The sequence below is a fragment of the Notamacropus eugenii genome, chromosome 3 (genome assembly GCF_028372415.1).
Source record: "Notamacropus eugenii isolate mMacEug1 chromosome 3, mMacEug1.pri_v2, whole genome shotgun sequence".
Lineage (NCBI taxonomy): Eukaryota > Metazoa > Chordata > Mammalia > Diprotodontia > Macropodidae > Notamacropus > Notamacropus eugenii.
In genome coordinates, this window is record NC_092874.1 from 386,223,984 (window position 1) to 386,233,603 (window position 9,620).

The 9,620-nt window shown below is 46.1% G+C and overlaps 1 protein-coding gene across 2 annotated transcripts; it reads left to right on the plus strand.

Annotated features, from left to right (window-relative positions):
- The first annotated feature begins 437 nt into the window (after nucleotides 1-437).
- Nucleotides 438-7,319, plus strand: GRIFIN (galectin-related inter-fiber protein). 2 transcript variants are annotated; one of them, XM_072650487.1, is made up of 5 exons: nucleotides 438-468; nucleotides 3,449-3,528; nucleotides 3,766-3,925; nucleotides 5,558-5,724; nucleotides 7,097-7,319. In XM_072650487.1, exons 1-5 carry the CDS (start codon nucleotides 457-459, stop codon nucleotides 7,110-7,112), a joined length of 435 nt encoding a protein of 144 aa, XP_072506588.1. In that variant the 5' UTR covers nucleotides 438-456; the 3' UTR covers nucleotides 7,113-7,319. The 2 variants fall into 2 exon arrangements, with proteins under 2 accessions (XP_072506588.1, XP_072506587.1); XM_072650486.1 differs by lacking the exon at nucleotides 438-468 and having other exon boundaries at nucleotides 3,328-3,528; nucleotides 7,097-7,207.
- Nucleotides 7,320-9,620: the final 2,301 nt, after the last annotated feature.

The following is a 9,620-nucleotide window of genomic DNA, read 5'->3' on the forward strand; positions in this document are numbered from 1 at the left end:
ATTATATTTCAAATAAAAGAATTTAAATTTGAAGGGAGGGCAGGGGGGAGAGATTTTTGTGGTTATTTGTATGTTCGTCCTACACACTCTTCTAAATTGTAAGGTAGAGACTAAGCCTTATTCATCATTGTCTCCCCTGGGTCCCTAAAATGTAATGGTGGGGGCTGGGGAGAAGGGTGATGATCAGTTGAAACCTTAAGGAATCTGCTCCATTCCTCAAACACTCTACCTTTCTTCGCTGTGGCACTGATAGATAGCCTTGGTGAGGAAGCATCTGAGGCAGCATTTCCTAAAGTGGAATTGGCCTGGGAATTGGATGGGGGAAAGCTAGGCGGGGTCAGGCATTCCCATGGGGGTGGGACACCCCTGGGTCCTCCTCCCATCGTTGTAGGCTGCCTATATCAATAGCCAGGCACCTCCCAATCTCTTTTACTGGGAACTAGGACCACTGGAAAGATGCCTGTGCAGGTGAGGGCCGGGCCCCGAGGCTCCTGAAAATTAAATAACCTTAACCACAAGGTGATCCTCCCACCTCCCAGCTCCTCACTAGGCTCTGAGCTATGCTGATTATGTATGCGTGTGCCAGTAGAGAGGATGTAAAGCGCTGGATTTGAAGACCGATTCAAAAACTCTTTGCTTTACGCTTTGTATGACCTTGAGCAAGTCACTTCTCTCTGTACCTCAGGTTATAAGTAAAATGGAAATCACTTGCACTACCTCTTACACGAAGTCGTGAGTGAGGATCAAATGATTTATAAATGCGAGCTGTTGTGTGAACGCGTTATAAGCCTTCTAATACAGAGGTGGGAACGACCCGCAGCTCTCCAGTGTCGCGGACCGCCAGGATGGGTGCCAGTCCCCAAGCTAGCGGAGGGACCAAACGTCGCGGCGCCAAGCTGCCTTTTGGGCTGGTGTTTAGCAGCACGCGTGCCTGGTGGCCCCAGCCGCCTGACGGGGGAGGGAGGGGGCTGTAAAAGGCAGGCGGGGCAGCATTTGGTCCTTGGCCCGGGCTGCGGTCGGAGTCGGAGCGTGGGAAAGGAGGCGCTGGCGAGGGCGGTCGGGGCTGGAGCCAGGAGCGAAGGAAAGGGGCCCGGCCGGCGGCTCGGGCGTCTGGCCGTCCGCTCGGACCCTAACCCCTCGGGAAGGGGACAGGGACGGGGAGGCCGGGGCGCGGCCCCCTTGGACCCCAGGACCGTGGCCAAACTCGGCCATTTGGGCGCTATCGCGGTCCCGGCTCCTGCTCAGCCCGGGCAGCCCTCACTCCCGCCCCCCGACCCCCGGCCGCGTGGGAACCCGAGGCCGACACCCGGGCTCGCAATTCGCAGGCCTGCGCTAGAATTCGCGGGCACATGTCGGCCGGCCCTCCGCGCGGGACCAGGGGGTGCGCCTTTTGGCCGCGCTGGCCCCGGCCCCCTCCGCACCCCCCTCCCAACCCGTGGTCATCAATGCTGGGAAGAGGCAGCCGGGGTGGGGAAAGGGAGAGCTGAGGGGCGGAGGAGGGTGGGGAGGATGCGATCTCCGTGAGAGTGGGAGCCGGCCAGCCGGCGCTGTGCGCGTGGGGTGTGTCTGTGTGTCTGTGTGTCTGTCTGTATAGCTGTTTGCAAGCGTATGTTGGGTGAGAAGGAGAAGATGAAAATGGGTCCTGGCAAGACTAGTGTGATTTCCTGGGAGATCCACTCTTGCAGATCGAAACGAGTGTAGGGTTTTAAGCGAGCTTTCCCAGGCTCAGGTAAATTCCTGACTTGCGGCGGCCGCATGATGGATGAAACTGATTGATCCTTGTGGAGCGTTTTATCCTTTCAGAAGCACGCCCCTAATAGCTCCTTACTTTGATTTAAAGCTTTCTTAACCGTTTTCATCATTACTGGGTGTCATGTTGGTGACAGGTATATTATCATCCTTGATTCACACAAATGAGGACATGAAGGCTCAAAGGTTAAGTGAGTTGCTCAGAGTACCCAGAATCCAGAGCTGCCTAAGGGTCCGTGTTTTTTCCCAGCCTGTTCCAATACCTGGGGCTTGGGAAGAGAATCGAAAGAGATATTAGCAGCGAAGGCTTTTAAAAAACTCGTAAAGTCGTATATTATTATTCAACAAATAATAACAGCTTTAAATAGTAATGAATTTAATTTAAAAATTAAATTTTAATGTGAAATATTATATTTAAATAATAAATTCACTTTAAAAATCATCTGCAACAACTCTGTGAGGTAGATTAAGTATCATTATACCTATTTTGTAGATGAAGAAACTGAGGTGCGGGAGAGGATTAGTGATGGAGAGAAGTGTGTGTGTTCATCCTTCTTGCGAAGAAGACCATGCCATGACTTGCACTTGACTCTGTTTTGAGTGAGGGAGAGCTGTACAGGTCACCAGCCTCACTTCTCCTCCAGAGCCATCTGAATCCAGTAACCAGATTTTCATCAGGTTGATGGGAGATGACCCAGGATGAGGCAATTGGGGTTAAGTGACTTGCCCAAGGTCACCCAGCTAGTCAGTGTCATGTGTCTGAGGTGAGATTTGAACTCAGGTCCTCCTGACTCCTGCACTGGTGTGCTATCCACTACAGCACCTAGCTGCCCCTGATAGAGAGAAGTAGGATTGTGAAGAGAGGCTGGGAAATGCCTGACTTCGTTTTCATAGGATTACCAAAACATAGATCTAGGGTCCTTTGCAGGGGAAAAGTCATGACCTGGTGACCAGTCTTTTGGTAGTGAGTTTTTCCATCCTTCATTAGACTTGTCTTTCAATAAGAGTCCATTGACAAAGCCATCAGGGGCCATTTCCAGACAGTCCTGATCTATAACTTGCCACTGGATTCAGATGATTCTGGAGGAGAGAGTAAAGCTGGTGACTTTGCCCAGCCCTCCCTCCCTTAAATCCAATTCATTTGCAAGTCCTGACTTTGACATCTCCTTCCTGATGTCCTGGTCCTCTTCAAGAAGGAAGGGCAGAAACTGACAAACAGCCACATTGAGAAGGTCCATAAGCTAAGCCTTTTTTTTGCTCCACTGGGAAAACCCTCAAGAGCCTGAGTCACTTCCATATCATGGTGAGTATTTGGAAGAGGACTTCAGTGGAAGCTAGAACACACATAAGTATAACACAAGGCAGAATGTGAGGTATTTGTTATATATCCAATGTCTAGCAAATGCTGTGCTCTTAAAAAATGTATGTTGAATGCATGAATGATGGAGGCCTTTGCCACTTGCCTCAGCTGCTTGAGCCTTCCCCCAAAACTCTATTTATGTGTGCTGCCTGCTCCATCATAATGTAAGCTCCTTAAGAGCCAAATGGTTTTTGTCTTTCTTTCCCATGTGACTCTTATTACTAGTATATCATAATCATTTAATAGATGCTTATTGATTGTTGATGGATTGATTGGAGGATGAAAAGGAGGACCCGTGTCTCTACCCCAACATTTCCCCCACTCTCTTTCCATTCACAGTTTGAAGCCTTTTGCTCAGGGGGCCTGGTCCCAGGCTGGAGTCTGATTGTCCAGGGTCAGTCCAACTCCAAAGATGATGAGTAAGAGAAATTCCTTTCCTCATGTCTTTCCCTTCCACCTCCCAGAGAATATCTAAGAGAAAACAGGCAACAATGCCAGGGTGCCAAGTGCCACCGTGGCAGATTGGGGGTGTCTTCGGGAGGACCTCAGAACTCAGAACTTTTTAGGGTCTAAAAAGGGTCTGAGGGATTAAAGGAGTAGGGAAGGGTAATGAGGTCCAATGCCTGGACTCTGGAGTTTTCTTTCCTCTCTTACAGGTTTGAAATAAACTTCCTCTCTGAGTCAGGTGACATCGCTTTCCACTTCAAACCTCGATTCTCCAATGGCACCTTGGTCTGTAATTCCTTTCAGGGCAATCGTTGGGGTGAAGAGGAAATTTACAATGTCTTCCCTCTGGAGCTAAAGCAGCCATTCGAGGTAAAAGCAGGCTATCTCCCTCCCTATGAAATAGAATGAGGTTGGGATAGGCAAAGATGGTTTTTCTGAGACTTAACACTCCCCTTCAAAATCCCACAGAGTATATATGACTGAGCCCTTTCAAGGCCAACTGGTGGGCAGGAGGGGAGCCAGAGACAGACTTCAGGGTAGGAATACAGTAATAATCACTCTAATTCATGTAGCACTTGACCATTTACAACACACTTTCCCCTTAAAACCTGTAAAGTGGGTGATAAAACAATTGTCATCCATTCCCGGATAGGGAGACCTCATGAGGCTTAGCGTGTTAAAGTAATTTTCCCACACTCACACCAATGGCTAAATGGAAGAACCTGAAATCCAACGTAAGCCCAGCCCTCTATACCGTACTCTTCTCTGTAAATAGTTATCTACACTATACGTAGTGGAAAGACAGTGTTATAGTGTCGTTCAGTGTGCTTGGATGTCTTTCCCTATTTTTCTTCCTCTTCTTATCTTAGAGGCCATTTTTTTCTTCCTATCTCCTGATACTAGAAAAGCCCCTATCTCAGTATACACAATTAATGCTATCTCTCCTCTTATCTTGGTGGGTAAAACTGACATCTGTCTCTCAGTGCCTAAATTATGGATAATTAATTAGGTGCAGTTAGCCTGGGAAGATTTCAAAGGTGTTTATGTACTAATGGATGGGAGATCTGGCCACCTTCTGAAGGTTGATTGCTGTCTAGCCCTCCACCCTGGCTTCGGACCCTTGACCTCCTGGTGCCTTGGTCTCCCCATTTGTGAAATTAAACATTTAATAGCTTTGTGACCTTGGTCACCTATCCTGTAAGGAAAGGACCAACCAAGAGGTTCTAATCTTATTATTTTAATTATCATCAACCAACGTTTATGGAGCTCCCACTCTAAGTATGTATCATACTGTGCTAAAGTACTAGGGATTATTATTGGTGGTGGTCAGTCACGGCAATTCTACATGACCTCATGGACTTTTCTTGGAAAAGATACTGGAGTGGCTTGCCTTTTTCTTCTCCAGTGTGCCCCCTGAGGCAAATAGGGGTTAAGTGACTTGTCTAGGGTCACCCAGCTACTAAGTGTCAGCAGCAGGATTTTAACTCAGATCTTCCTGACTTCAAGCCTGGTGCTCTATCCACTGCACCACCTAGCTGCCCCTGAAGCACCAGGGATACAAAGAAGTAAAAGACATCCTTTCTCTCAAGGATCTTCTAGTCTCCTTTTGCTGTTGTTTTGGTTGGGATCTGTGATTTTATTGGTATAGGGAACTCCTCTCCTTGAATCTTCTTATCCAAAAAAATCCGTCTACTAGTACAGATTGACAGCTGCTCTGCAAGTTGAAGTCTTAGAGACCTCCCTAGGGCAGTATTCATCAGAGGCAGGATTTGAACCCAAGTCCAAGGATGGTAATTTGTCCACGCTACTATGTTGCCTCTCTAAGGTCTAGCTGGAGAAAGATATTATTTGTTTATGCATGCATTCATTCAGACAGTACTTTTAAAACCCCCAAGGAGTTCACAGCAGGGCTACCATGTCAACAAGGAATAAGATTGTTGAGGTAGGGAGGGGACAGACTTCTGCTGCCGGGGGGCCTGCACTGATCCTCCTGTCTTTCAGATTGAAATCTTTTCAGATTCAGATTTTTTCCACGTGTTCATCCAAGAGAACAAGGTGGCACAGTACGAGCACCGCCAGAAACCACTGGCCTCCATCACCAAGGTGCAAGTGCTGAACGACCTCAGATTCCCGCTGGTGGAGCTTTCCAAGAAGCGTCTCTATCTGGGGTAAAGGACACACATCATTACCTCAGTCATCAGGGCAAAGCAGTCATAGGCTCATAGACCTAGAATTGGAGGGACCTCGGAGGTCAACTAGTCCAAATCCCTTCACCTTACAGACAAGGAAACCAAAGCCAAAAGGGTTTTAAGTGATTTGCCCAAGGACACATTTGAACCAGAATTCTTTCCACTGAACTACCCTACCTCCACATATCCAAAGTAGGCTTTGCTCTCAGGTCCTTTGACCCCAGTGACGACACTCATTCCGTCGTATAACATACCTAATCTGATAAGAACCTCCTGAGGTCATCCCGCCCCTCCCCTGCACACCTAGGAGGGCATTGAAAGATCCTGGATTATCTGTGCCATTAAATTGAGGTGCCAGCCACACCAGCATTAATACCGGCTCAGTAGCAGTCTTCGTAATCCCTGATCTTTATAGGGGGTGAGGAAACTAAGCATCCATTATTATGGCACTGTGCTAAGCCTTTACAAATGTAACGATACTTTTGTGGTTCGGTTGTTTTCAGTCACATCCAGCTCTTCATGACCCCATCTGGGTATTTTTTTGGCAAAGATACTGGAGTGGTTTGCCATTTCCTTCTCCAGTTCATTTTACAAATGAGGAAACTGAGGCAAACAGGGTGAAGTGATTTGTCCAAGGTCACACAGCTAGTAAGTATCTGGGGCCAGATTTGAATTCAGGAAAATAAGTCTTCCTAACTCCAGGTCTGACACTCTGTTCACTTTGCCACCTAGCTGCCTAATAATAATAATAGTTAACATTCAAATAATGCGCACCATGTGCCAGACACTGTGCTGGACACTTTACAATTATTATCTCCTTTGATCCTCACAATCCTGAGAGGTAAGTGAGGAAAGTGAGGCAGAGGTTAAGTGACTTGCCATGTGTCACACAGCCAGTAAAATGTTGGAGGTTAGATTTGAACTCAGGTCTCCCTGACCCCCAGGCCCAGCGCTCTATCCATTCTGCCTTCTAGCTGCCTCTAGACTTTCTATAGCACTTGCCGGTTTACAAAGTACCATCATACATCTCATTGGCTCCTCACAGCAGCCCTTTGAGAAAGACAGTGTGTGGGGGTAGGGGAGCATTGTCCCCATTGTACAGGTAAGGAAACTGAGGCCCAGAGAGGCTAGGCTGTGTGTGCCATTTGCCCAAGATTAAATAGCTAGTAAACAATAATAGAACTGAGACTAGTATTGGGGCTTCCTGAGCTAGCCTTCGGAGTCTTTGGACTCTACATATTGGGACTACCTTGGGCCTGAGCATTTCTAGATTTCTCCAGTGCCCTTTTCCTTCGGAAACTATGAGGACAATGTGGCTGACTGTAAAGGTTATACCTTTTGACATTCACAGAGATGGGAGGCTCTAACCTGCTGCTGAAAATCCTTGGTGTTGGAAAGAGATTCAAGCCCTAACCATGCCGAGAGATCTCCAGGGATGCTAGGAAACAGCAATACCCACCAGAGACAGATGTGTGTGTGTATGTGTGTTTGTGTGAGCGTGTGTGTACTTTTCTTGCCAGGAGGCACTTTTGCCATTGGCTTCACCAATAAAAACTGAAACAACTCCTGGGAAAGTGGATGGTGAGCTGTTATGGAGTGGGGAAGGGCAGAGGAAGGGTGGGATAGTCAGCTGGGTGAGGAATTCAGCTCCTTGGAGCCTTTGATCCTTACCCCCTTAGAACCCAGCTCTTGCCCCTCCCCCCTTTTTTTTTTAACTCTGCCTTGGGGGATGGAAGGGGAGCAGCAGTGGCCTGAGCCCTGGGAAACACTGTCTAGTCACCTGATCTCCTGGGAAAAGGTCTGTCTAGCTCATCATTCAAACATTTATGGACCCCTCACTCTGAAGAAAGGCTGCACTGCTGAACTTCTAACAAATTGGAAGAGATGAACCTCATGGATTGTTTGACATTCACAAATACTCCACTTATATGGTTTTATTTTTGAGCCTAATGCCAACCCCTATGAGGTACATAGAACAAGTATTATTATACCCATTTTACAGATAAGAATCACTACATGAAGTAAATACATATTACGAAACCTACTTTATCCTTATTGACTGAGGCCATTAGCACATTGGAAAATACATTTAGATCTGGAGGAAACTCTAGAGACCATCAAGACCAACATCTTTATTTACAGATGAGGAAACTGAGGCACAGAGCGATGCCCAGGGTCACACAACTAGTAAGTGACTGAGGCAAGATTCAAACCCAGGTTTTCCTAACCCCCAAGTTGAGCCCTCTATCTACTACTCCACATAAGATTTAGAGAAAAGGTGGGTCCCTCACATAGCTAAGTGATGCATTGGATAGAGCCCTGGGCCTGGAGTCAGACTTGAATTTAAATCTAGTCTCAGACACATACTAGCTGGGCAAGTCACTTAACCTAGGTCTGCCTCAGTTTCCTTAATTGTAAAATGGGGATAATAATAGACCTTACCTCCTAGGGTTGCTATAAGGGTCAAAATGAGATGATATTTCTAAAGTGCTTAGTATAATGCCTGGTACGTAGTAGCCACATAATAAATGCTGATTGTTTTCCCCGTCTGGAACTTTACGATAGTATTTGCAACTTAGGGTCACATAACACTCACAGGTCCACCCAACACCCCAATGAAGGTGGTAGTACAAGGAACGTTATCCCCATTTTACAGATGAGGGAACAGATGTGAATATTTTGGCAAGCTACATGGCTTACAAATAGAGGAGCCCGAACGTGTATGCCAGTCTCCCAACTTTAAGGCCAATACTCTCCCCAGCAAACCACCTGCCTAAAGAGACATGTATCAGAAACATTTCATGTAAGTTGGTTTCTCCTAAAATATGGTCTCCAGAAAGTCATTACAGCAAGGCTTCATCATCCAGTCCATGTGGTACCCAAGGAAGAGGCTCTTTTTGGGGAAAGGAAGGGAATCAGCATTTATTAAGTACCTACTAAGTATAAGCAAGATATATTTAAGATAAATTGGGGGTAGTCCTAAAGGAAAGGCACTAAGATTAAGGAGGACTAGAAAAGGCCTTCTTGCAGAAGGTGGGACTTTTTCTGAGACTTGAAGGAAACTATAGGAGTTATAGGCAGACATGAGATGAGAGAGCATTACAGGTATGTAGGACATCCTGCTCCTTGATGAGACTGCCATAACCCAGAGAAATTAAATGACTTTCTGAAGAAAACACAGGTAAGTAAATGCCAGGGTTATGATTCAAACTCAGGGCTTCTAACTCCAAAATCACGTCAAATTCCTGCACTGATCTCCTCAATTAAGAGATAGCCTTGTCTTTTATGAAATCCATTTGGACCCCATTTGCAGGGGAGGAGGGATTAAATCCTACAAAGGTTGACATAGGTGGCTTATCTCATTCTTTTTTTAATAATATTTTCTTTTTTTTCAATTACACATAAAGACAAATTTTAACATTTTAAAAAATTGTTGAGTTCCAAATTTTCTCCCTACCTCCCTCACTCCCCCCTCCCTAAGATAATAAGTAATTTGATATGTTATATAAGTGCAATCATGTAAAACATTTTCATATTAGTCATGTTGTGAAAGAAGTAACAGACCAAGGGGGAGAAAAAACATGAAAAAAATGACATGAAAATAGTATGCTCTGATCTGCAACCAGACACCATCAGTTTCTTCTCTGCACATGGAGAGCATTTTTCATCATTTCTCATTCTTTTAATGTTAATCCTTAATCGCTTCATTTTCAACAGATGACATATTCTTACCTTGTCTTCATATCTCTCCCCTTGCTCCTGGAACACAGCACTCCATCTCTCATCTACGGGACTTTGTGCAGGCTCTCTTCCATGTCTGGAATATGCTCCTTCTCACTTCCCACCATTAAAATCATTAGCTTCCTTCAAAGCTC

Bases quoted from the DNA above. Each gene is read 5' to 3' on its own strand.
- GRIFIN (XM_072650486.1), top strand. From the start codon at position 3,389: ATGAAAAGGAGGACCCGTGTCTCTACCCCAACATTTCCCCCACTCTCT. The intron at 3,529-3,765 runs GTAAGAGAAATT...CCTCTCTTACAG, and splicing joins TCCAACTCCAAAGATGATGA to GTTTGAAATAAACTTCCTCT. The intron at 3,926-5,557 runs GTAAAAGCAGGC...CCTGTCTTTCAG, and splicing joins AGCTAAAGCAGCCATTCGAG to ATTGAAATCTTTTCAGATTC.